General features: G+C 44.6%; 4 protein-coding genes across 5 annotated transcripts; 2 read left to right on the top strand and 2 right to left on the bottom strand.

The window, feature by feature from the left end:
- Positions 1 to 42: 42 nt before the first annotated feature.
- LOC108135577 (phosphatidylinositol 4-phosphate 3-kinase C2 domain-containing subunit beta) lies at positions 43 to 16,538 on the bottom strand. 2 transcript variants are annotated; one of them, XM_017256367.2, is made up of 17 exons: positions 16,434 to 16,512; positions 16,089 to 16,214; positions 13,756 to 14,822; positions 13,635 to 13,687; positions 10,791 to 11,507; positions 10,642 to 10,730; positions 9,698 to 10,331; positions 9,072 to 9,642; positions 8,369 to 9,008; positions 8,056 to 8,301; positions 7,553 to 7,989; positions 7,102 to 7,494; positions 6,833 to 7,033; positions 1,773 to 1,969; positions 1,621 to 1,712; positions 1,407 to 1,556; positions 43 to 1,338 (listed from the first exon to the last, which is right to left on the bottom strand). In XM_017256367.2, exons 3-17 carry the CDS (start codon positions 14,790 to 14,792, stop codon positions 1,159 to 1,161), a joined length of 5,637 nt encoding a protein of 1,878 aa, XP_017111856.1. In that variant the 5' UTR covers positions 14,793 to 14,822; positions 16,089 to 16,214; positions 16,434 to 16,512; the 3' UTR covers positions 43 to 1,158. The 2 variants fall into 2 exon arrangements, with proteins under 2 accessions (XP_017111856.1, XP_017111858.1); XM_017256369.2 differs by lacking the exons at positions 43 to 1,338; positions 1,407 to 1,556; positions 1,621 to 1,712; ... (8 more) ...; positions 10,642 to 10,730; positions 10,791 to 11,507 and adding an exon at positions 12,579 to 13,191 and having other exon boundaries at positions 16,089 to 16,538.
- On the top strand, positions 2,902 to 6,551 carry LOC108135578. The gene is made up of 4 exons (XM_017256370.2): positions 2,902 to 3,174; positions 3,248 to 3,444; positions 4,250 to 4,343; positions 4,490 to 6,551. The coding sequence occupies exons 1-4, from the start codon at positions 3,147 to 3,149 to the stop codon at positions 6,379 to 6,381; spliced, it is 2,211 nt and encodes a 736-aa protein (XP_017111859.1). The 5' UTR covers positions 2,902 to 3,146; the 3' UTR covers positions 6,382 to 6,551.
- A 170-nt stretch (positions 16,539 to 16,708) lies between the features above and the next one.
- Positions 16,709 to 20,285, bottom strand: LOC108135714 (trichohyalin). The gene is made up of 2 exons (XM_017256559.2): positions 18,881 to 20,285; positions 16,709 to 18,279 (listed from the first exon to the last, which is right to left on the bottom strand). The coding sequence occupies exons 1-2, from the start codon at positions 20,206 to 20,208 to the stop codon at positions 16,815 to 16,817; spliced, it is 2,793 nt and encodes a 930-aa protein (XP_017112048.1). The 5' UTR covers positions 20,209 to 20,285; the 3' UTR covers positions 16,709 to 16,814.
- Positions 20,286 to 20,583: 298 nt separating this feature from the next.
- Positions 20,584 to 22,679, top strand: LOC108135502 (spliceosome-associated protein CWC27 homolog). Its single transcript, XM_017256246.2, has 4 exons — positions 20,584 to 21,297; positions 21,593 to 21,976; positions 22,034 to 22,243; positions 22,305 to 22,679. Exons 1-4 carry the CDS (start codon positions 20,708 to 20,710, stop codon positions 22,630 to 22,632), a joined length of 1,512 nt encoding a protein of 503 aa, XP_017111735.1. The 5' UTR covers positions 20,584 to 20,707; the 3' UTR covers positions 22,633 to 22,679.
- The last annotated feature ends 38 nt before the right edge of the window (positions 22,680 to 22,717 follow it).

Genomic DNA, 22,717 nt, shown 5'->3' with positions numbered 1-22,717 from the left:
TCTAGGCAATTAAAACCAACCTTTAAAATTAAACAAAATTAGTTTTATTATTTTGTTATGCTTATATATTTGTGCCAAAAATGATTATTATATCAGATTTACAGTTTTATAATTCGTCAGGATTTACAGAAAAGATTTAATTTGTCCTTAAATTTGTATTATTTTTATAAAAAACATTAGATACATTACAGATAAAGTTTTTATCAGTATCGAAGTACTATTTAAAATACTCAGGCAGACGTAGCACTTAAATGTTGTTTTTTATAAAAATATAATCTGTAGATTGCGATGTATGCTCTTATTCATATTTGTCGATATTCGTTTAATTTGTTAAGACACTTTTAGTACTTGTTCGCTTTGATAGTTATTTACTATTATCGTGTAACTTTGTTGAAGGAGTTAAGTAAAGACCCAAGCACAGACGCTTGCCAAAAGTGCAATCTTATTGACATATTGAAAGCATAAAGTGAAGAGTAGAAATTTTTTTTTTTGTTTTTCGATAAGTAGTTTAATTTGTGTGTGCGTAATGCAGTTTATGTTCTATGCCAAAGTACATACAAAAATTCAATTTTTCTATTTACCTTAAAACATTTTAGAAAGGGAAAAGTGCATTTTATTTGTATATTTAGTGTCAAATAGAATTTCAATCTTTAACTGAATTAAAGTGTTTGAAGTATATGGGGTTTCCATAATCTCTTATAGCTCTATTACAAAAATAGATTTTTAGCCATAATACTGAACATTTATTTAACTACTCCAGAAGAACATTTACCTACAACAGAATGTTTCGAACTAACAACTACCAATATAATCAATATTCTGAATTCCCAAAGTGCCTATTAAAAATTAATTGATTGATTATAAATCTTATATGAAGAAAACAGGGGTAAAGTTACACTTTAGAGGTATAATTAGGTTTAAATTTTGAAAGAATTTTGTGTGGTAGCTATAAAATATTTACATCTGAGGCACATATTGAAAGAAATAACACTTTTCTACTGTCAGTTAAGTTATTTATAAATTTGTATACGGAATGTACAATCACTTCGAGTAAGTAAGTATTATTGCGATCAAGAGAAGACAGGCACAAACATATATTAGTATTGCATAATCCTAGGCCTGATTGTCGGTAGGCAGAGTGTCCCAAGTGGTTCAGAGTCAGTTCCTAGGCACCGATCCCAGGCGATGCCAATCGCAGAGCTCCTGGCGCAGATCGTGCTTCGATAAATCCAACTCGAAGCCTCCGAGCAGCTCGTTTTCCTGGAGCGTATCGTGTGACCAGACGGTGACTTGCAATCGGCGCTCTTGAATAATATTCAGGGGCATGCGGTACTCCAACTATCAATGAATACAAATAATAAATAAGCTATTCAGATTGCAAAACGGAATTTAAGACAAACACTTACCGTTTCCATGAAACTGGGAACACAGGTCTTTCGCACCACTTTGGTCTTGCGTTTGGTCTCCTTTTTGGGATCTGGTTTTAGGTAGCACTTCACATACGTGTTGGGCTCCTGACCGCCCTGTAGCATGGGCAGCCCTTTGGCGTGGTGTATCTGCAATACATATATGTCCTCCATTAAGCCTATTATCATACTAAACTAATCTAGTTCCGCCCACCATCACAGTAAGTACGCCGCGTTGATATTGCAGCGATAGTCGAATTTGGCCAATCTCGTTGGGATTATCCCGCGACGGTTGTCGCTTCACCTCTGCAAATGCAATCTATTAGTGATTTCTGCTCAATATTTAGTTATTAAATCGCAACGTACCCTTTATCTTCGGCATCCCCAATTTCGCCTCCTGCTGATCGCGCAGCAAGGGATGGAAGAATGTGTACACGAGCTCCGAATGAGCTATTTCCTCGGACGCATCAAACAGCGATTTCAAAAATCGCTGTATAAGAGGTAGTCGTTTTTCTGCTACAGATTTGATATTGGAACGTCCCACATGCACGCCAGCCGGTAGACTATAAAAATCAATTTTAAGGCACAAGAAAAATATTTAAAATAATATTAAATCAATTTATCTTGATGTCAAGTTTGCCAAAATCTAATTTCTCTAAATGTAAGCTTGTGCAAAAACATTGGATTATTTAAAATGAAGTAAAGCTTATCTCCTTTTTAATCCTATTTACATCAAGGTGATTGGTTATCATAAAGTAAACAAAGTTTAATAATCAGCCTACGCTAACACTGAACAAATGTTTAATAAATTATTGAATAATTGTGAATCACTATAGATTAACCACAAATAAATAAAGGTTATTTATTTCCTAAAATTATAAATAATATTAAATATTATAAAACATATAGAGAGTTTAAAACGTTTTGGTACTTTTATACCCACATCACGGATTATAAATAAACCAATAAATCCTAAAAAACGACAATCAAACCAGATGATTTTTATTAATTTTATGATTATTATTTCCAAGTTTTAAGTGTAGATCAACAGATAGCAACAATTGCAGAATTCAAATTACCAATGTGAATAAAGCCAACAGAAGATCGATAATTGGGCCTATAATTGAGTGTAAACAATATCAGCTTGTCTACGATTACATGGAGGCTATTATCGTTGAAGATACGATTCAGCAGCTTTTAATAGCCAAGCCGTTGGGAACCCATTCCCATTATTATTATTATTTTTTTCATGGTGTTTACTTAGCCAGTGGTGGTTTGTCAAGGTGCGCTGACAAATCATGGTACAAATTCACGATTACTTATCAGCGCTGGCAAAGCGTCTCCCCCGAAGTCCATGGCTCTGCGGTAACACCGCTAATGGCTGATAAATCGGCCGACTGAGGCGGACTGATTTCACAGAAACCGAACCGGCGGAGAAGGAGAACCTGAGCACCGAAGAGCAGTCGCAGTCACAGTGGAAGAGTGAAAGAGCGACGACGGCGGCGGGCCGAGTAAACGATATCGGGCCGAATCACTTCGATAAGCGGCAGAGCGGTCTCTGCCCAAAAGCGGTAGCGCCAACGTCAGCGCTCAATCAGTCGACGAGCGAGCTGGGTGGCGGAGCCGAGAGCGGTTCGATTAGCGACGTGGTGAAGTTTCATTATATTTTTTTTTGGCCAAAACAAAGGCCAGAATGCTAAGCCAACAGAATTGCTGGTGAGACTAGAGCGAAGAAGCGACATGGGCCAGCTAAAGAATGTGGGCCAAGGTAGGTGCTCCATCTTCCAGTTCCTCCTGGATCTACCTACAATCATTCGTATCAATCAATCAATCCTCTCCAGGTCAGCAGACCTTCGTTGGCCCAATGCTCGCCTCGACCATGTTGCTCGTGGGTCTGGTTTTCGCCCTGCTGGGCATCAAACTTTTTGGCTTCCGGCGGCGTCTGACTTTCGATCGATCTCAGGTGCAACAGCAACAACAGCAACAGCAGCAACAACAGCAACAACAGCCGCCACGTTACGCGGCTTTCGAGTCCCAGGTGCGTATGCAAATCGGAAGAACTTAACAGCCGATGCACGCAGTTAATAAAGGTTAATGTGATACTGATACCAACACTTAACCATCGGCATAGCCATACCAATATTCATGTGTGCATCATACATGTGAGCATATATGTGAACACAGATCCAGCGACGAGTGGTTCTGATAAGGCAGGGCAAATACGAATACAAACACTCGCAGGTGTTGTGACTATATCATTTCAGAGAGTGTGTAAGTTGAGGAGATAGCGATGGGGGCGTGAGAAATGCAAATCGTAATCGAATTCGGCTTTCACTTCTTGGAATCTGGGCTAGAATTGGGTTCGTCATTTATATTATTGAACTGTGAAGCGAAGCAATATAAAATCCATAAAAATCTGAATAATTAGCGGAATATCAAATATTACCTATTACATCACTATAAGAAAGCTTTGTAACAGATTTGTATAGTTCTGTTGAAATTAATTTTTTTTTAATAAATAAAAATAGAAATATATATTAAAATTTGTTTGTTAAGAAAACAGGTCAATTACGTTGAGAAGGCTGACAAGCTTATCGAAATCATAGCTTCACAGGTAGCTCATAACGAAAGGTAAAATCGCACCTTATCGCACGGACATGGACGTGTTTTGTTATTCGTCTGCCTTGGCGTGTTTGTGGTCATGTGTAACACCTTTTGCATTAGCCCCAGTGACGCATCCCAGTGATCAGTCCAAACAGCTGAATCGACAGCTGATGGACGGCAAAGCTAATATTATACAGACTAACGCAATAGCCTAAAATGCAATTTCTATACTTCCCCAGGTTAACGGCACCGATACCGCTGTCCATGGTGTGTTCCGACGTCGCAATCTCGAGGAATTCGAAAGCCCATGGCCATCGCCATCAACAGCGACAGGTGAAGATAGCAAACGGAAATCATTGAATCGAAACTAACTACAGTCGAAATTCTTTTAAGTGATTCAAGTTCGAAGTAGTTGTGCCTATTTATCACCTTTCTATTTTTTAACCAATATTATTAACCGAATTATACTTTTGTTACAGCAAACAACTATATCACTGGTAGTGTTCCAAATCTGCAATTATATGGCGCCAGTCCCAGGCAAACGAGGAACACGGATGAATCCAAAGTCTGCTATCGGGATAAATCACAGATGCAGCGACAACAACGCCTGGAGGTGCACAGTGAACACTATGAATACATCACTGCTCCACCCACCCGAAAGCCACCTTCTCCTCCCGTGCCTGTTCAATCCACGAGTCCTGGAGATTCTCCAGCTAATATACTGGAATCCTTGCCTGCTCCAGCATCTAAACCCACAACTGAAGCCACTACTACTGCATCAAAGCAATCCCAGCCTGCAGCTCCTGTAAACAATGTTTTAGAGCCTCCTAGCGAACTGGGCATGCCGAACTTCGATCACTTTGCCGAGAAATACGAGCTGTTCAGTGTGAAACCCGCGACGGAGGTCACACGGCCAACGCAGCTGAGGAGCAAGAACAGTGGTCGTTATGTCATGTTCGAGCGGGTGGATGATGTGCCAGAAATTCTCACTCCCGAGGATTCCGTCCCGGAGCCACTGACTCCAGATGACGGCTTGGGAGGAGCTCTGTCCGTCACGGCGGTGGTGCACCGTGGAGCATTACCCAAGGAAGAAGCGGAAGCTGTGGAATCGCATCCCCCAAGACAAAGCGATCCCTTCGAGGAGCCAGGCGGCAATGCGGACTCGGCTTTTGTCGTGGAGATTATTGCAGGCAGTCCGGAAACGGAAGCCACTCCAAGTGTAAGGCCCACCGTTCAGAGAGGTCTTTTCGATGACCTGGAGCTACCACAAGGTGAGCATGACAGCGACTTCGTGCGGATACGTTCCTCATTTGTGATGAACGAGGCGGACATCCTGGACGTGGATCCACTGCAGCTGCCGACGGCCGGTAGTCCACCAGGATTTGGCAAGAGCATCGACGAGGATTGGGAGAACTTTGCGAACCTGGACACAGTGACGGCAGTGCCGGAACCCAACTGGGCCCTGCATCCAAATAGCTTGGAGCAATTGCCCACTGTGGAGACGACGCTGAATGAGGCCACTCTTGGCTTGGACCATGTGGAACAGGTTGAGGGTTTGTTCCATCAACTGGAGCTCATGCAGCCGAGATTAGACATCTTTGAGCCCGTACCGCCAGTTCCTGTGGTGGAACCACCGCCATACGATCCTGGTCTGCCCTATCTGCCCGATTACGAATCCCTGATGCAGTTGGAGAGCACAAAGAGTGGTCAGAACTTGCCCAACTACACCGAGGTAATGGAGCAAAGGTCAAAGAAATCCAACTACGTAAGCAGCATAGAGGATCTGTATGCCGATCTGGAAGTGAATGAGGTAGAGACAGCCAGATCTTCAGGTGGCCAGAGCAACGGCATTCACAATTTCGAGGAGTTGTGCCAGGAAATGGCTGTGGTGGTGCCGGCACAGCGTGCGGTCCCTCAGCCAGCACCGAGATCCACCAAGATAGCCACCCTAAATGTTCGCCGTGATGCTCCGCCCCTGGCGTGCTATCAACCTGGAGAGCTGCCCAACTCCAGTGGCAGTGATACCGACGGGGAGGATGGAGCCCGTTCGGCGGCTCCAGAGCCAGCGAGGCGTGACCCAAAGTCGCTGAAAGTCCGCTTCGATGTGGATAACTTGCAGTACTACCAGTCCGCCGAGGTGGTAACCTCGAGTGGCGAGTCTGACGAGGATGAGCCACTGCCTCATCCCACGCCCATGCAGCGCTCCGTGCTGTTCGAGCCGAGGAACAATGGAGTGCCCAGCCTCTTCGCATCCCAGGTCTCGCAGGAAGACAGTGATGACGACGATGGCTTTGGACGCGCCATCAGCCGGCATCGTTCCATGACGGCGGCCTTCAGGACAAACGCTGTCAGGAGTGACACGGAGGCCTAAGCCGACTGCCACGCCCTCTGACTTCCTTAGCAAATACAGTATTTTATGTGTTAATTTTGGCCTAATGGCTATGACCTATTTATGTACATACATTTCGCTGATAAGTTGCCATATCATGTTGTCTATATAAAATACAAAAAATTATAGCAAGAAAGCAAACGATGATAAAACGAACGGTTTTAAAAACTTTTCTGGGAATGCGCGAAGGGGAAGTGAATCAACACGAGAAACGAAGAATTCTGAAGTACATTTTTGTGCATTATTGATTAACCGGCAATTTCGATTTCATTTTTCAATGTCTAGATAAAGTGCTGACAGACATAAGTCAGTATGTGAATAGAGTAAATGAATTGTACTTTAAAACCCATAAAAAAAAGTTATCCAAACTATTGAACGACATGAATTCTATCAGCTATGAAAACAACACTTTTTGTCTCAATCTAAAACTTACCTGTGCAGTTTGATCAGGGGAAAGTGCATGCATAACTTCTGATGGAATTCGGTGAATTCGCGATATGAGCGGAACAAGTGCGTTGGATCGGGCTGTCCATGTCGCGTCACCTCCAGAATGTACATGTAGAACTTTTCCATGCTGTAGTGCTTCTGGAAGCACACCACCTTTACAATCTTTAAGCGGCCATCCTGTTGCATTCTAAAGTGGAAAAAAAAACATTTATAGAAGTAATATAAAAGTAATATTTAAAGTTTTATAAAACTCACGTATATTTTCGAGGCACAAACGAGAGCAGTTCTCCGGTTCCCTCGTCGGCGGTGAATCGCATCTGAGCCAGATTGTGCAGAAAGAAGTTGAACTGCGTGAACCAGCTTTTCAGCGAGGATTGAATCATCTTGGCAAAGGTGGCAGCAGCCTCGGGATTCGATTGTGAGGGCAGCAGAGCACGTCGCACGTATTGCACGGCATTTGAGTTGACACCCGGCATTCCGGCGGTAGCCATGTGGGCCAGCGTGTGCAGCAGCAGATCGGCATTCTTTCGCACAATGTTGAAGGCCCGACAACAGAGGTCCACGAAATAGTGGAAGTCGGTGGAGGGCTTGTCGCCGCCATTGATCACATAAGCCATATCGGAGGTCAGGACAAACGGGGTGCGATCTCTGTAAAACCATTAATAAATATTAGAATCAATTAATATTAATTAATACGGTTTTATACCTCTTGAAGTTGCCAAACATCTGCGCATCGCCGAGGAACTTGCCAAAGTCAATGTGGAACAAGTGTCCCGAAGTCTTCAGCATGATGTTGTCGTTGTGGCGATCACAGATGCCCAAGACATAGGTGGCCACGCTGTAGCCAGCACAGGACAAGGTGAAGTTTCGCACTGCACTCTGGTACTCCAGCGGACTGGGGTTCTGCTTTCCCAGCCACTCGGCAATTGGGCGATCCTTGAACGAACCCGTCAGTCCGCATTCCACCTGGATTTTGCGCAGCGTTTCCGCCTCGTTGACCAGCTCGATCATACCGCTCTTGTATCCTGTGGGCACACAATTAAATGTCACCATTTTCAGGTCCAAGCGCTCGGCCAACCACATTTTGTTCATTATCCGAATCAGTTGTATGGTCAACTGATCCTGCTGCAAATCGTCGCCGCACTAAAAGTGATTTGTATTTAGATTTTAGATTATATGTTTTATAAGTGATAAGGATAAAGTACTTACCTTAAAGATAGCTGGTAAGGACTCGGCATCCGGTCCCACGAAATTGATCTTCAGCGGCAGCGTGTTGGAGTTAAAGTAGCTGCAATTGCGCACACTCACTCCAATTACCTCCAGTTCGGGTCCCAACGGCAGGCAAGTGGGCTTCTCCAGCAGATCCTGATGCACTTCGTCCATGCCAGCGGCCAAACTCTTTTGCCGCATCGATTCCTTAGCCTCTTTGACAGACTCCGCTATGGTAGTTAGTTTCTATAGGAGCAATATATATGGTTTTATCCATATATTTGTATTATAATTTTATATATGTGTATTTTACCTGACACATGCGATGTTGGTACATGAAGCGCTGCAGCATCTTCTCGCCGCAAATTGCCATCAGGGCGCGCAGCATCATTTTGTTGCGGCGGTAGTAGCGCGCCTGGGTGACCTGCGACTCGTCGTACTCCTGGTCCACCATGGCGGCCCCGATGGAGTTGTGCGGATCATCCGGCAGACTGTGCACCAACAGCCAATACATGTGGTGGGCGAAGCGCGGCGACTCCAGGCACTTGGACAGCAGAAATCGCGCCATGGCCGAACCCTCGTATGTGTCATGCTTCAGACTTTGCATCAATTGGGGCAGGAAGTCCACCAGCTGGTCGTTGGGCATCTTTGAGATCCACTCTACGGCCTTCTCGCGCACCTTGGCGTCCGGATAGCGGGGCAACAGCAGCTCCAGCGATTGCAATGGCGACAGCGGTGCCCACGAATGCAGCAGAGCATGCAAATCGATCAGATTGGCATAGTCCCAACTGTGAGCGGCATGCAAGACCTTGGGCAGCGCGTTGGGATAGTTCTGCAGATACAAACGCTTCTCCCAGAACACCTCCCGTCGCTCTGTGGCTCCCGTGTAACCCAGTTCAGCGGTGTCCAGCAGCTCCTCCTGCAGGTTGGCATCCAGCGAAGCAAAGTCATAACTGGGGGGAGGAAAAAGAAAGAAAAATAAGACTTTGATCATTCCTTTAAGATCCACCACTTACTGTGGCGCAGGCTTGGGCACCTCCTGGTGCTCAGGGAACTCAATGCGGCCTCCATACGGTGGCACCTCAACGCTCAGAACAGGGCAAAAGTCGGGATGCGGATGACAACCGCGCGCCGGAGCTGGTCCCAGCATTTTATCCGTCGTTGGGGGCCACAAGGACAGCAAGTAGGGGCCGCAGATCATGACACGTTTGAAGTCGAACAGTTGGATGGAACACCAACCCAACTCGGTGGTCACCTGACGCCGCTCGCCATTCTGTTCCGCATTGGGTTCGCCTTCGCTGGCCGCCTGTTTGCCGTACAGCACAAAAGTGAGCCGCGCTTCTCTGGGCAGAGTGCAAATGGGATGCTGATCGAAGGTCAGCCAGGCACTGAAGTTGAGGCGTGGGAAAAGGCCACCACTGGTGTCGTTGGAGCAGGTTAGCACATTTGGCTTGGACAGCAGCCGCGTTCCATACACTATCTGCACACAAAGTGAATAATCCTCGTACTTCCAGTTGGGCGGCGGCCTGTGCAGACAGTTAATGCTGACCACAATGGGCTTGGACACACAGGAGATGGGTATGGGAGCTATAACAGTAGGGTTGATTAGATTTTAGACTTATAAAAAAAACAGATAGCTTACTTGTGGAGTAATCTGGAGTCCGTACGGAGAACGCCACCCGGAACACATTCGCATAGAGCTCAACCAGCTCTTGCACGGCATCGCGCAGCTCATTGCACTTAACCTTGATCTGCTCGAGCATCGAACGCGGACGGAGGACGACTTGGGCATAGTCACCGTAGTCACTGACAATCTCCGGATTGCTGGCCCCCGTCGAGAACTTCTTTTGCTCCACCTCGCAGATGCGCTTCAGATCGTGCACACATCGTGCAATTTCCAGCGTATCGATGGAGCCGAGCAGGGCGCAAATGGCCTTCACCGCCTGCACCACACCGGAGCAGCTGACCACACTGCGTCCGGGCACTCCGTCGGCCGCCGACTCCAGCTTGTCGATCTCCATCTCGAGTGTCTCGATGAGTATCATCATGTTGTCGTAGGTCACAATCGGCACCACCTCGTTGGGCAGCAGCTGCTCCGGCATCAGGTCCGAATCGTGCTCATCATCCCACTCAGTTCTTGCAATTGCCTGCATGTTGACCGTCGTACTGAGGCACAGGCCCAGGTGCACATCCTTCTCCAACTGGAAGCTGTTGTGCACGCACTCCAACTGACTGAGTTTCGAGGTGGGTGCCAGCCACTCCAGTAGACCAATGGGCTATAATAATAATTATACCATTTATAAATAAATATTTTTGTAAAATCATGTCTACATTTTTAGACTTTAATGACAATCTTCTTTTCTGCGAAAACATAATATCGAAAATGAAACCAAACAGAATACCAAAAACGTTTCTGCTAAGTTATAATTTTAAAACCTTTTTAAATACTTGTTAAATTTGTATTTCTTTAAATCCTAAATCCTTTTAATAATCAAAAGCTTTATACCAAGGAAATCTAATTTAGTAGAACTAGATTTAGAAATTTTAATAATTTCTTAAATTCTATAACGATTAAAGCATACCAACCTTGACCACATAATCTGTGGCGGTGCTTTTCACCTGACCCTCCAACGAGGCCACGGCTTGGGCCACCACCTGAGCCACAACTGAGTCAACTGTTGGACGAGATTAAAAACATTAGAGGGATCTCAAGACACTTTAACTTTAAGACTTACTGTCACAGGTGAAGGTAACAGGCATTCCATACCCTTTCACCTGCTCCTTGGCCATCGAGGCGGCCAAAACGTGCGATTGCAGGGTGTTCAGAGCCGGATGCACGATTACCTTGATGCTGGTGTCCATCATGTAGTGGTAATTGAACTCGGCAGCCACCACATGGCCAACGTTGGTGGTCGCATCGTCGTGCGGATAGCGTGCCCTGATCTCCTTAACCATGTGGTAGAACTCCAGCAGCTCGGGATCATCTGTGCGCTGCTCGCTGATCACCTCGTACAGACGCGTACAGGTTTTCCGGCGATCCAGCACCACATTGGCCGGAATGCTGGAGGTGTAGCTGTCTGTCAACAGAGTAGGCGGCTGATGAGATTTCGTAGCCGGAACGGGTGCCTGGTTGGATTCGTAGAGCTGCTGGTTCCTTGGCGGCAACGGTGGAGGCGGGGAGATACTTCCCGATCCGTTCTCGGACAGCTTCACACTCTCCTCCGGTGGTGCTTGACCAAGGTACGATGACGATGTTGATGGCTGCGTTAGAAAATCTTGCCGCCAGCCAATCAGGCCCACACTCGGACTCACGGTGGCCGCACTTTTGTCCCACCTGTTGACGGCCTCGTACATGGGATCCGAGTATTGGGTGCCCGCATCACCGCTGTACAGGAAGTCAAAGGGATCGTATTCCGCATAGTAGGAGGTGCTGTCGGAGGCGCTGTCGTTTCCTGCAAGTAGCGAGTGCATGATCAGTTCCGGTTCAAATCCAGTTGCCAGACCCCAGTCCGAATAGCGCCAGTAGTTATGCAAATATGCTCGACACCCGAGGCCTACTACGGCGACAATCCGGGCACATCACATGTGTGTGTGTGTGTCCAAAAATAAAAGAGACGGCCCCAAAAGCCCAAGCACAGCGAGGTGGATCGGCCAGACTAGAGTGGACACCACTGCCAAAGCGAGAATGCTTCGCAAATCTACGCTAACAGATCCGCCGAACCGCGAGGCGGCTGCCATCGCTAATAGCTAATTGTGATTGCTGTCAAACGTCGCCCACGCTGCACCAGTACAGTGGAACATAGATAATTGGTTTAATGAATTTATAAAAAAATTTAGATGTAAAAAACCAGAGATCTGACTTTTGATAATATTCTAAAAAATATAATTTTGACATTACAATTAGAAACTAGATTTTAGAAATACACGAGTCTTAAAAAAAAAGTAGTAGGCCTCAAGTTAAATAAGTTTTATATAAATTAAAAAAAATTGTTTCTCTATTTATAAGTTTTCTATTGAAAAGCATGGCATAATTATATGCTACTATTTTAGTTGATTTCTTGTAATAAATCCACCAAACCAACAAACTTTTATTCACTGTAGCCATGTGTGTATTTTTAAATCGCATTGTTTATATTCGTTCTCAATCTGTGTCGCCTCTAGTTCCCTTACATCTGTTTAATTTACCACTAAAGGTTAAGATTCTCTAAAGACCTTGTCAGTTTGAGAACCATTGAAAAAACATCTGGTTCTTATCACTAGGAAAATGCTTTTTTAAACTTTCCAAAGTCTGGAAAATTGTTAATTTGTAAGTAATTTCCCTAAAGTGCAACAACTTAAATACAATTAAACGCGTAAAGTTAGTTCCCTTTCCCAAACTCCTTTGAATGTAATAAATAAATACATACATATGCTCAAAAAGCTTTTAAATTTAAAGTGTAACGTCAAATATTTTTTAGTAAAGCGGCAATTTAAAATCTGCTAAGCGGGAGTTAAAAACAAGCGGCAATAAAACAACAACAGACTATACTTTGTTAAAGAAATTTTTTATTTGTTCTCTCACAATAATACACGATAGAATTAAACATATGTATGTATTTATTTTTGTATATATATGGTTAATAATGGATATATGTAGCAGCAAATCACAATTTGTTCATTTCGTAATACATGGTTATAAAAATGAAGAGACAAAATCTTCTCATTTGATCACTTTTCATCCAAATGATAGTCTTTAAATTCTTTTAAATTTTGAAAAGTTCAGTACGGTTAGATAGTTACATATAAGCGCCATAACATATAAATCTTCTAACGCTATGCACCATTATTATACGATATTTTGGACATCGATTTACAAGCTGTCTTCAAAATTGTTCCGGTGATAGCGGAAGGCACCAATTTCAACATGAGGGCACATATATATTATACATTAGTATTTTTGTGTGTAAGTAGGTGGTTCTAAATACGTGCTGCTATGGACACTAATTGGTCTTTGCTTCCGAAACGAACCAAACCGACCCGAAACCCTTTAGATGGTGTAGTTGTTGTGTTTGTAAGGTAGTTGTTTTTGCAGTTTTGGTAGTAGTAGTACTGATAGTAGTAGAGGACTTGCAACAAAAATGGATTACTTTTTCGACACTGCAATATAGAGAAACGAAAACATTCAGTTTAATTCTTAACTAAAGGCGAGCAACGACATTCTACTGGAAAAGTCTAGGGACCATCTTTAATAACGCTACAACGATAAAGCCTCAGAAATTTATTTTGAAATAATAATGTTAGTAATTAGTAAGTAATAAATCGAGTAATTAATCAACCCAGTTTCTCTTTTAATTCAAAACAAGTGTTTTCCCCATATCTGAGATATAAGGGGAAATACGAAAAAAAGAAAACAAAGATTATCAGATGAATATTATTAGGCCAATTGGTTTCAATTGCAGGTAAAACAGTTCTCTAGCAAAAAATCACATCTTACGAGTTTCATACTATATTTCAATCTTTGTTTACGGTGCGAAAAGTCTATGGGAATCTTGACGTGGGTCCGGGAGCTACACGTTAATTACAACATTGGGGTTGCTTACCAGTATTGTCGTTCAGCAGGGGATCGAATGCCTCCAGCACACTCACACGGGAGCTAAAATATTAAATAGATATATGTTGAAAACAGAAGCTCAATGATTTAAGGGCAACAGTGATACTTACTAATCCTCCTGGTTGAGGTCTATCAAGTCGTTTCCCCTGCGTGGGCCATTCGAATTGTTGCCAATGTGACTACTGGAGCTGACACTCCCAGTCGAGAGCACTTGACGGCGCGCCGGGAAGGCTACTCCATTGGCCTCCACCGAGGAGGAAGGAACGGAATGATTGGACGGTTGGCTGTGATGACTTGTTGGCGGTGCTACAGGAGCTGGTTGCGATTGAGGTCGCCGCAAATCCATGTGTGTGTAGGCACCTCCAAACCCGTATCCCTGTGCAGGATAATGCGGCGGCATAAAGGCAGCCGATCCGGGAACTATCGGCGCTGTGTAAGGCGAAACCACTGCTCCCGGATAATACAAATAGGCGCTGGGTTGCGGCACCGGAGCCACGGCCATTTGGGTGGGCATGCTATACAGCCGCTGGAGCTCCTCGTTGTTCAGTGGCCTCTGCTGTTGGACAGCGGGTTGGTAAGGGACCAACTGCATTTCACCATATGGTCCTGCTCCTGCTCCTGCTCCTCCTGCTGCTGCCACCATGCCATACGAAGGGGGTTGGACTGGGACCGACTGTTGCTGGTGAGGAGGATAGCCGTAATGAGCCGGAAGCGAACCCGCTGCAACTGGTCCCATGGGCACGAGAGCCGACTGCGGATTGGTCGGTTGCATACGCTGCAGATCCTCAATCAGTTTGCCAAAGGGGGTGCTACTCTCCGGCTGCTTGCTGGTGGGACTTGCAAAGCAAATCAGGTCGTTATCCGATCCCTGAGCCGGCGGCGTACGCGAACGTTCCACATTTCCCGGACTGACTGCCACCTGATGAACTTCCGAGTGCCGTCGAGCTTGGTGAATGCTCTGACTACGCTGCGCCGTCTGGTAATCCCGGCCAGCTAGGGAGCTGCTTTGCTGGTAGCCAGAGCCGGAGCCGTACTTCTTGTTCCGCCGATAATCGTCGAGGGCCTGCTGCTCCAGACTCAATGCGGTCGCTTTGGCCAGGTCATCCTGGAACTGCTGGTCGTAGTCGATCTGCGCCTGGTTTGACATTATCCCCTCTGAAGCGTTCGGTCCGTTGAACTGCGAATAGAGACCAGAACAGAAAGTGAGCTATTTTCAAATTTTGTTTCGATTTTTCTGTATTGTCCCTTGCAATGCTTATTTGTTATTCTCTCGGCGAACAAAGGCGGTTGCTTTTTCGACTCGCTTATCTCTGCGATAACAAACAGGCGGCGATAAAAATGATTATGATGTGTAAATTGCAGTGGTAAGAGTATGTGGCCAAAAAACAGGTGAGAAACAATTAGGTGGGGTACCACCTTTTTTGGAAAGAGTGGTGGTGCCATTCGTTTGGTTTTTATAAAGACACCGATCGGATGATTCAGGCAGGCAAAAACAGATAGTTCAACAAGTTTAACGTCACCGCCAATATCTCCTGAACCAAATCAATAATTTTGTTTTGGCCCTGCCTTGAACGATCTGATTTAGCATTATTGTTATAAAAAATGTAAAAGAGAACTTAATTTGTAGTTGCTGTCCACGTTTTTAAGTGTATTTGTTATTAACTTATACGTCGTGTTGTTTTCTATACTTTTTAAAAACTTTTTAGTTTAATTCTGAAAAGTTTTTCGCCCGGAAAGACGAAGATATATAATGTTTATTTATTGGGGAAGAATGATAAGAAACAAACTCAAAAGTTTCCTATTCTGTTCAGATATAAACAATGTACATAGCACAACCATATGTATGCAAAAATAAACATTGCATGTGCTCCAAATTTGTGATTGCGATACATCCGAATGGCGCAAAATGCCGCAATTCAGCGCGCAATTGTAAATAAATAAATAAATACAAACAATAGAGGGGACATCAATTTGCGTGAATGAATGCTGCCAGTATATATATATTGTATGTATTTATCTGCAAGTAGAGCGTTCTGATTTTATTCCCATTGAAACACAATTCTCGTATGCAGATAGGAAACAGCTGTTCGCCATAAACACACCCACAAAGGTTGTGTGCGTGTGGCGAGAGGAGAGGGATAGAAGACAACAAAATGCCAACCGGCAAGGGAGAGTAAAAATAAAGTAAGAGAGCGCGAGAGAGAAACATTTACCGCAAAGGTTAAGGTAAATCAATAGATTACAACAAATATAAGTTATAACTACTCATAAACAGCAATCAACTCAATTGATTGCCAATTTATTCAACAGCAAGGAAAGTGAAATTTTAAAACATTGAATTTCGGTGGAGGGCGAAAGCAAAAACCGATGATAATGGAGATTGTCATTAATATGCAGACTTGAATTCCTCTTTGGGATTCTCATTCGCAAATTGCCAACTTACTCGCTTTTTGAGGTGTCACCTCCACTGGTTTTTTTTCAGTTCCGTTGTTAACTTGGTCAATACGCTGGGTTAGGTTATGAATTCAGTCCAACCGGTGAAATCTTTTCTTTTCACTAGTTTTCTTAACTTGTAAGTTATAATTATGCTTTAAACTTTCCGAATGCTTTATTTTTTGGAAGGGGAGGTGAATCTCCTCCTACACACCTACACCCACACACACATGCGGGACTAACACGAACAAACACACACACACGATCAAAAAACAGTGAAAAAACACGAAATATACAAGACGCGACATACATTAATTGGTTTTATTTAAGTTTATGCTCTTGCACTATCACATACTATTTACATATTGGTTTTGTTACATCAAAAATCTGTTTTTTTGTGTGCAAGAACACACGAACAATACGAACTCAAGCAAAACGGAATGCAACAAGCAATAGAGGTGGAGCCAATGCCGATGTCTATATACATTGGTATATATATCGATGTAGCAACTATCGATTAACATTACTGGTTTGAGTCTCAGATAAATATTTAGCCGAATTCCTTTTTAGTTTTTTAATTCAATTTAATGGAACCGTTTTTGAAACTGATTTAAAAATATTTGCCCTGCTTGTGTTTAGTTTTATTTGATTTATATAAATAAGTTTGAATAATTGAGTCCTTTATTTCTGTTTCGTAACAGAAATCCTTTAAATGTTTGCACTCCTTAATAAGTTCCTATTTATAGTTGGCGAAAAATTGCTCATCCAGATCGAGGTTCCTGCCGTGATCCAATGCCACCTTGGAGTCATCGTCCAGGTCCAGTCGTCCTCCATAGTCGACATCGTCCTGGGAACTACCAGGTGGAGCATTATACATCCTGCGATAGGATGCCTCGATGTTCTCGTCCAGCATTCGATCCACAATGTCGCTCTGCACCTGTCCTGGTTCTTGAGTGGACATTTTGAGCAGGAGCTCCGCATTGCTGGGAGGCATTTGGGTCAGTGGGAGATCGGTGGTGGTCAGGGGATTACCCCTTCGTAAGGCCAGTTCCGCGGACTCTGCACCCATTTTGCAGAGGGCACACCGGCTGCGTAGGATCTGCTTTTTGAGATTAACCAGGGCGATACGATCCTGCGCCAGGAGCATTCGTTCCTGGGCCAACTGGGCCTCCTTCTCGCCCAGCTCTTGGGCCCGCTTGCCCATAATCTTGAGCTTGGCCTGGAGCAGCTGGTCCGCCTCGCGAGCCTTGTGCTCGGCCATGTGGGTGCGACTGGTGGCCAGGCGATAGGCACCGGTGGCCTGGCCCAGTTCGTCCTCCTTGAGATTCAGGGCATTCTCCTTGTCCAGAAGGAGGCGCTTGCGCTGCTCCAATTCGCGCTGCAGCTTGTGGCAGCGATCCCGCTCCTCATCCGCCCGCCGAATGGCCTCGCGGGCCACCTGCAGTTGGGCCTCTAGCTCCCGGCGATCCTTGTCCGTGTCGCCATGCTCGTGCAGTTGCTGCCTCAGTTCCATTTGCTGGCGTTCCACTGCCAGTTGATTGCGCTCCTGCTGGAGATCGTGGTGCAGTCGTTCGGTCTCCGCCAGCTGCAGGGATTTCAGCTCCTCCACCCGCTTCTCATCCCGCTGCATTTGCTCGCGATGGAAGTCCTTTTCGCGCTCGAATGCCTTGCGCTCCGCCTCCAAACTGGACATTCGCTGACGCAGCTGCCAGTTCTCCTCGGCTGAGTCCTTGGACAGGCGGCCCAGTTGCAGCTCCAACGTGCTGACCAGCTCCATGAGGCGCCGCTTCTCCTCGTCGGCCGTCTCCTCGTTGATTTTCAAACGCCTCTCCTGGTCGGCCAGTCGTCGTTCCCGTGCCTCCAACTGACGTTCCTTCTCCTGGCTGCCGGTCATCTCGTCCCGAAGCTCTTGAAGATTGCTGGATGCCAGACGCAGGGTCTCCAGATAGTTGCCATGATCCTGCACCGCCGAGAACTCCAGCACTTTGGCCTGGCGAATCCCCTCGAGGTCCTGTTCGTGGGACTGACGCAGCTTGCGCACCTCGTCCTCGTGATCCTGCCGCAAGTTGGAGATCTGCTCCACGTAGTCCTGCTTCTGTTTCTCCAGTTTGTCGCTGTAGTACTGCCGCAGCTCGGTGTTCTCCACTTTGAGGCGATCCTCGACGGCGGACAAGTGCTCCTCCAAGACCTTTAGTTGCTTTCTGAAAGGGGTAATATACAAGAAGTATGAACAGAAATTAAAGAACTTAACATCATGAGAAATAGTTTTAAAATTCTAAAAATAAACCGATACAAAAAATGTAAAAGTAAAATTATATATCTGACTATCGAGTTCATAATTTTAATATTTAAACCGTAATAATAAATTGAATGCACTTTGTTTAATGTGAAAAAAATAAGATCAAAAATTGTTTCTAATTGATTTAAATTTATAATAATTTAGTTTAGTATTTTTAAAAAGGTTTTAAAAATTAGAAAATATATATTTGAAATAACTAAAAACAGTAATGGACGAAAATAAAAATATTTCAATAAATTTTACAACCTTAAAAGTTTTAAAAAATGTGGCTATCTTTTTTTTGTAATTTGTATATCTTTGCAGTATTTAAGACAAAGGGCTTATTTGAAATTTCACTTCTTTTTAAAAATTATCTTTTTAAAAAAATAAGTTATAAATAAACAAATGAAAGTTGCTTAGATGATGAGCTAATTTTAAATTAAACTCTTGATTGATTTGATTATTTTAACTTTAACTTAAAAGTTATGTTATATCATTCGTAGCAGAAAATAAGGATTACTCACTTATACGAGGTATCAATCATTTCGATTTCCTGCTCGTAGTTGACCTTCATATTGGCCACCAGCTCATCCAGTCGCTGTTTCTCCAGTAGATTTCGCTTGGCCTCTACTTCGAGCAGGAGCAAGTGCTCCTGTTCCTGGCTGGCGGCCGCCTTAGTGGTGGTCTCCTTCGTTTCCGGTTCCGGTTTCTCCAAGGGAGCGGATACTGGTGGTACTTCTTGGACATGAATTGGCTGCGACATCATCAGCTGGATGTGCATATTGATCCGCTCCTGCTGCCCCTGGATGTGCTCCTCCATTTGCTGCTGGCGCTGCAGCTGCTGCTGAATCAAGGCCTGGAACTTGCGATCCTGGCTCTCCTGGCGCCGCTGCATCTCCAGCAAGGTCCTCTCCTGGTTCTTCATTTGGGCGGCAATCACCAGTTGCGCCTCCTGCTGCTGCAGGGCATTGAATTTGTGATTGCTCTCCAGATTGAGGTTGCTCAACATCAGGATGTTCTGGGTGGAGGCAGTGACGCCGGATGGAGCGCTGGGAAGAGCTGCTCTTACGGCTTCCGGCTCCACATCGTTCTCATCGGAGTCGGGAAGGCGCAGGATGTCGGCTGTACTCTTCGGAGGACCTTCACTAGACACCTGTTTCTTGGGTGTTTGTGGCTTGGGAGTGGGTGGTCGCTGATCCTGCTCCTGCTCCAAGCCCAGCCAATCCGCGGTGGTGCCCCGCTTCTTGGAAACGGGCGTTGACATGCCCGAAACGGTGGCATTCGTATCCCTGTTAAAGAGACCCAAAGGATCGGCATTAACGGTGGCCGATTGAGCAGAGCTCCTCCTTCCCGTCGAGGTTTTCGGTCTCGCCTGCGAGTTCTCCGTCGTAGTATCTGTGGATTGGCGGGACATCGATGGCTTGGCCGTGGCAGGACGTTTGCCGGCATCACCGGCCAGGATCTCATCAAAGATGTTCTTCTTGGGCTCCACACTGCTGGGCAATAGATCGTCGAAGAGGCTCCGCTTGGCGCCCCCGCTCTTGGGTCGCTTGGGATCAAAGCCCAGGTCGTCATCCTCGGCGAGATCATCGTCCAGCGAGATGGAGGGCTTCTGCTTCACAATCCTGGGCGTGCTGGTGGCATTGGGTTTGCTCCTGGCTCCCGACCCCTGACCCTGCACATCCGCCTCCGTCTCCTCCTGAATGCCAAACAAATCCTCCAGTTTTCCCTTCGGCTTGGCCAATTTCGGGGGCTTTTTAGCCCCTCCGCCAGCTGGAGAATCGAAAAAGTTGTCATTATCCAGGCTATTGTCGCTGAGTAGTTCCGCCAGTGGGTCGTCGTTGAAATTCATTTTTTTAAATCAATCAAACCGCACAGTTGAAATAGTTAAAGTAAAAGACTATAAACATGAAAACAAAACGGTTGCCTAGTAACATATTTAAAAAGTCAAAAGCAGAAAGTTAGCGAATGAAAGTTTGATGTATTTCGAATATAGAAATGTTACCACCACAAACATTCATTTATTAAAAAATAAATTTAAGATTTTAGATTTTGCATGAATTATAAAGTTTAGACATGGGGTTTTTAAACAATAAGTAAGTTGTACTCCTATTATTTTCAATTAAAGTTTTTTTTCAACCTAACAGTGATATATTTTACATATTTTCTTTTTTAAATAAGAAATAATTTTTAAACTTTTAAAAATAAGTTGTACCGTTATTTCTTTTCTATCCCCATTAACTGTCTTTTAGCATTTTTCAATATACCATCTGTTGAAATTGTATGGTATTTTCTTTCAACACCGCTACGGTCACTATGCCACTTTGGTTGTTTATAATTTTGTGAGAGAAATGAGCAATATTTACATCCAGGAGCCGCCCACGTCGGGAAAGGTCCTTCTGAAGACCACTGTGGGCGACATAGACATCGAGCTGTGGGCGCGGGAGTGTCCCAAGGCGTGCCGGAACTTTGTGCAACTGTGCCTGGAGGGATATTACAAAAACACCGAGTTTCACCGGCTTGTCAAGGGATTCATTGTCCAGGGCGGCGACCCAAGTGGAGATGGCACCGGCGGCGAGTCCATCTATGGACAGCCCTTCAAGGATGAGTTCCACTCCCGCCTGCGGTACACTCGCCGTGGCCTCGTCGGAATGGCCAATTCTGGCAAGGATGACAACGCCTCGCAGTTCTTCTTCACATTTGCACCCACGCCGGAGTTGCAGAACAAGAACACCCTGTTCGGCAAGGTCACCGGCGACACCATCTACAACATGCTCAAGCTGGAGGAGAGCATCGTGGACCACCAGGAGCGTCCCATGCACGCCCATCGCATCGTTTCCACCGAGGTGCTCAGCAATCCCTTCGACGACATCGTACCTCGCACACTGGCTAAGCCTGCCTCCAAGAGCAAAAAGAGCAAGAAGGAACGGCAGGGAGTCAAGTAAGATATCCGTTCTAGATCCCAGGCAGTACGAGTCTTAGGCCCCTAAAATTCAATATAAGATATATACGATCTATATTTTAACATCGTATATTAAGATTAATTCAACCGTAACCGCAACAAAAATGTATAACTACTAATAGAAAACTTTGTATAACACTATTTATGTATTGATAACTGTTTTGATTAACCGAAACCGTGACCATACATACTTTTCTATTACCAACCGTGAATCAAATTAGCTTCGGTTTCAATATCTTCTAAATATTTACACGACTTTTAAAACAATCAACAGGAACTTCGGTCTGCTGTCTTTTGGCGAAGAAGCCGAGGGCGATGAGGAGGAGACCAACGTCTATGTTAAACAGAACGCTGGTAAAGCTAAATCCCTGCATGACGTCACTGATGATCCTAAACTAAGCAAGGAACCCATTCGAGTCCCCAAAGTAGAGAAGACCGAAATCGAGGAGCAGTTGTCCGACGATTACGTTGAGGAAAGTGTCAAGGATAAGCCTTCCACTGCCAGCTCAGATCTCGTCAAAATGAAGCTGTCCAAGAGTTCAAAGAGTCGACCAGACAAGAAAGTTAAGGTGGTAGAGGAAAAGACTGATTCGGAGGACGAAGAGGATGTTCTGATGACGCGAGAGAAAGAACAAAGTCGGAAAGTCTCAGAGGAGAAGTAAGATCAACCCAAACAGAATTATTCTGGGTTACTCATTAAAGTTATATTTTTTAGATTAAAAATCCGTGAAGAAATTGCTTCACTCAAAAAGCAGTATCAAATGGATAAGCAGAGCAAGGATAAACTACTCACGAATGGACAGGACAAGGCCGCAAAATCAACCGAAATTAAGGGTGCTGCCGAAAACCATTACATCAACGATTTTATAGAGTCCAAGGAGAAATACACAGCCAAAACGAAGCTTCAACCTAAAGGACAGTCAAGGTTAACTATATTTTACCTTAAAATGGGCATTGTATATTATGATTTATTATATATTTATCAGGGAGGCGTTTACTCTAAGTTTACTTTCCAAATTCCGCACCAAATTGGACAACTTAAAGCAAAAGTCAACCTCGGAAGATTGCGAACCGGAACCCAAAGAACTGGACGACCGTTCTGTGGAACAGGAGATAATAGGCGACGACTGGCTGTCGCACACTTTGAACTTTAACAGCACGGCTCCTGTTTTGGCTAAGGATGCTAATAAAAAGGGTGACGATTGGTATGACGCCTACGATCCACGAAATCCCCTGAACAAACGCAAGCGAGGAGAAACTGGTTCTAGCAAATCTAGTTCGAGCAAATCAAAGTCCAGTAAACGTGACTTGTAAACGTTTATTAAAAATAAAAATAGTTACTTTAACAAGTGTTAATGATAAATAAAGGGATTGTTTTCTTTGTAGATTCTTTAAAACG

Source organism: Drosophila elegans, unplaced genomic scaffold (assembly GCF_018152505.1).
Source record: "Drosophila elegans isolate 14027-0461.03 unplaced genomic scaffold, ASM1815250v1 contig_208, whole genome shotgun sequence".
Classification (NCBI taxonomy): Eukaryota; Metazoa; Arthropoda; class Insecta; order Diptera; family Drosophilidae; genus Drosophila; species Drosophila elegans.
This window is presented reverse-complemented; position numbering and strand designations above follow the sequence as displayed.

Bases quoted from the DNA above. Each gene is read 5' to 3' on its own strand.
- LOC108135502 (XM_017256246.2), top strand. From the start codon at position 20,708: ATGAGCAATATTTACATCCAGGAGCCGCCCACGTCGGGAAAGGTCCTT. The intron at 21,977-22,033 runs GTAAGATCAACC...TATATTTTTTAG, and splicing joins CGGAAAGTCTCAGAGGAGAA to ATTAAAAATCCGTGAAGAAA. The intron at 22,244-22,304 runs GTTAACTATATT...TATATTTATCAG, and splicing joins CAACCTAAAGGACAGTCAAG to GGAGGCGTTTACTCTAAGTT.
- LOC108135577 (XM_017256367.2), bottom strand. From the start codon at position 14,792: ATGTCAAACCAGGCGCAGATCGACTACGACCAGCAGTTCCAGGATGAC. The intron at 10,332-10,641 runs GTTGGTATGCTT...TTATTATTATAG, and splicing joins CCACAGATTATGTGGTCAAG to CCCATTGGTCTACTGGAGTG. The intron at 7,495-7,552 runs GTATAAAACCGT...ATGGTTTTACAG, and splicing joins ATGTTTGGCAACTTCAAGAG to AGATCGCACCCCGTTTGTCC.
- LOC108135714 (XM_017256559.2), bottom strand. From the start codon at position 20,208: ATGAATTTCAACGACGACCCACTGGCGGAACTACTCAGCGACAATAGC. The intron at 18,280-18,880 runs GTGAGTAATCCT...TACCCCTTTCAG, and splicing joins ATGATTGATACCTCGTATAA to AAAGCAACTAAAGGTCTTGG.
- LOC108135578 (XM_017256370.2), top strand. From the start codon at position 3,147: ATGGGCCAGCTAAAGAATGTGGGCCAAG. The intron at 3,175-3,247 runs GTAGGTGCTCCA...AATCCTCTCCAG, and splicing joins GCTAAAGAATGTGGGCCAAG to GTCAGCAGACCTTCGTTGGC. The intron at 3,445-4,249 runs GTGCGTATGCAA...ATACTTCCCCAG, and splicing joins ACGCGGCTTTCGAGTCCCAG to GTTAACGGCACCGATACCGC.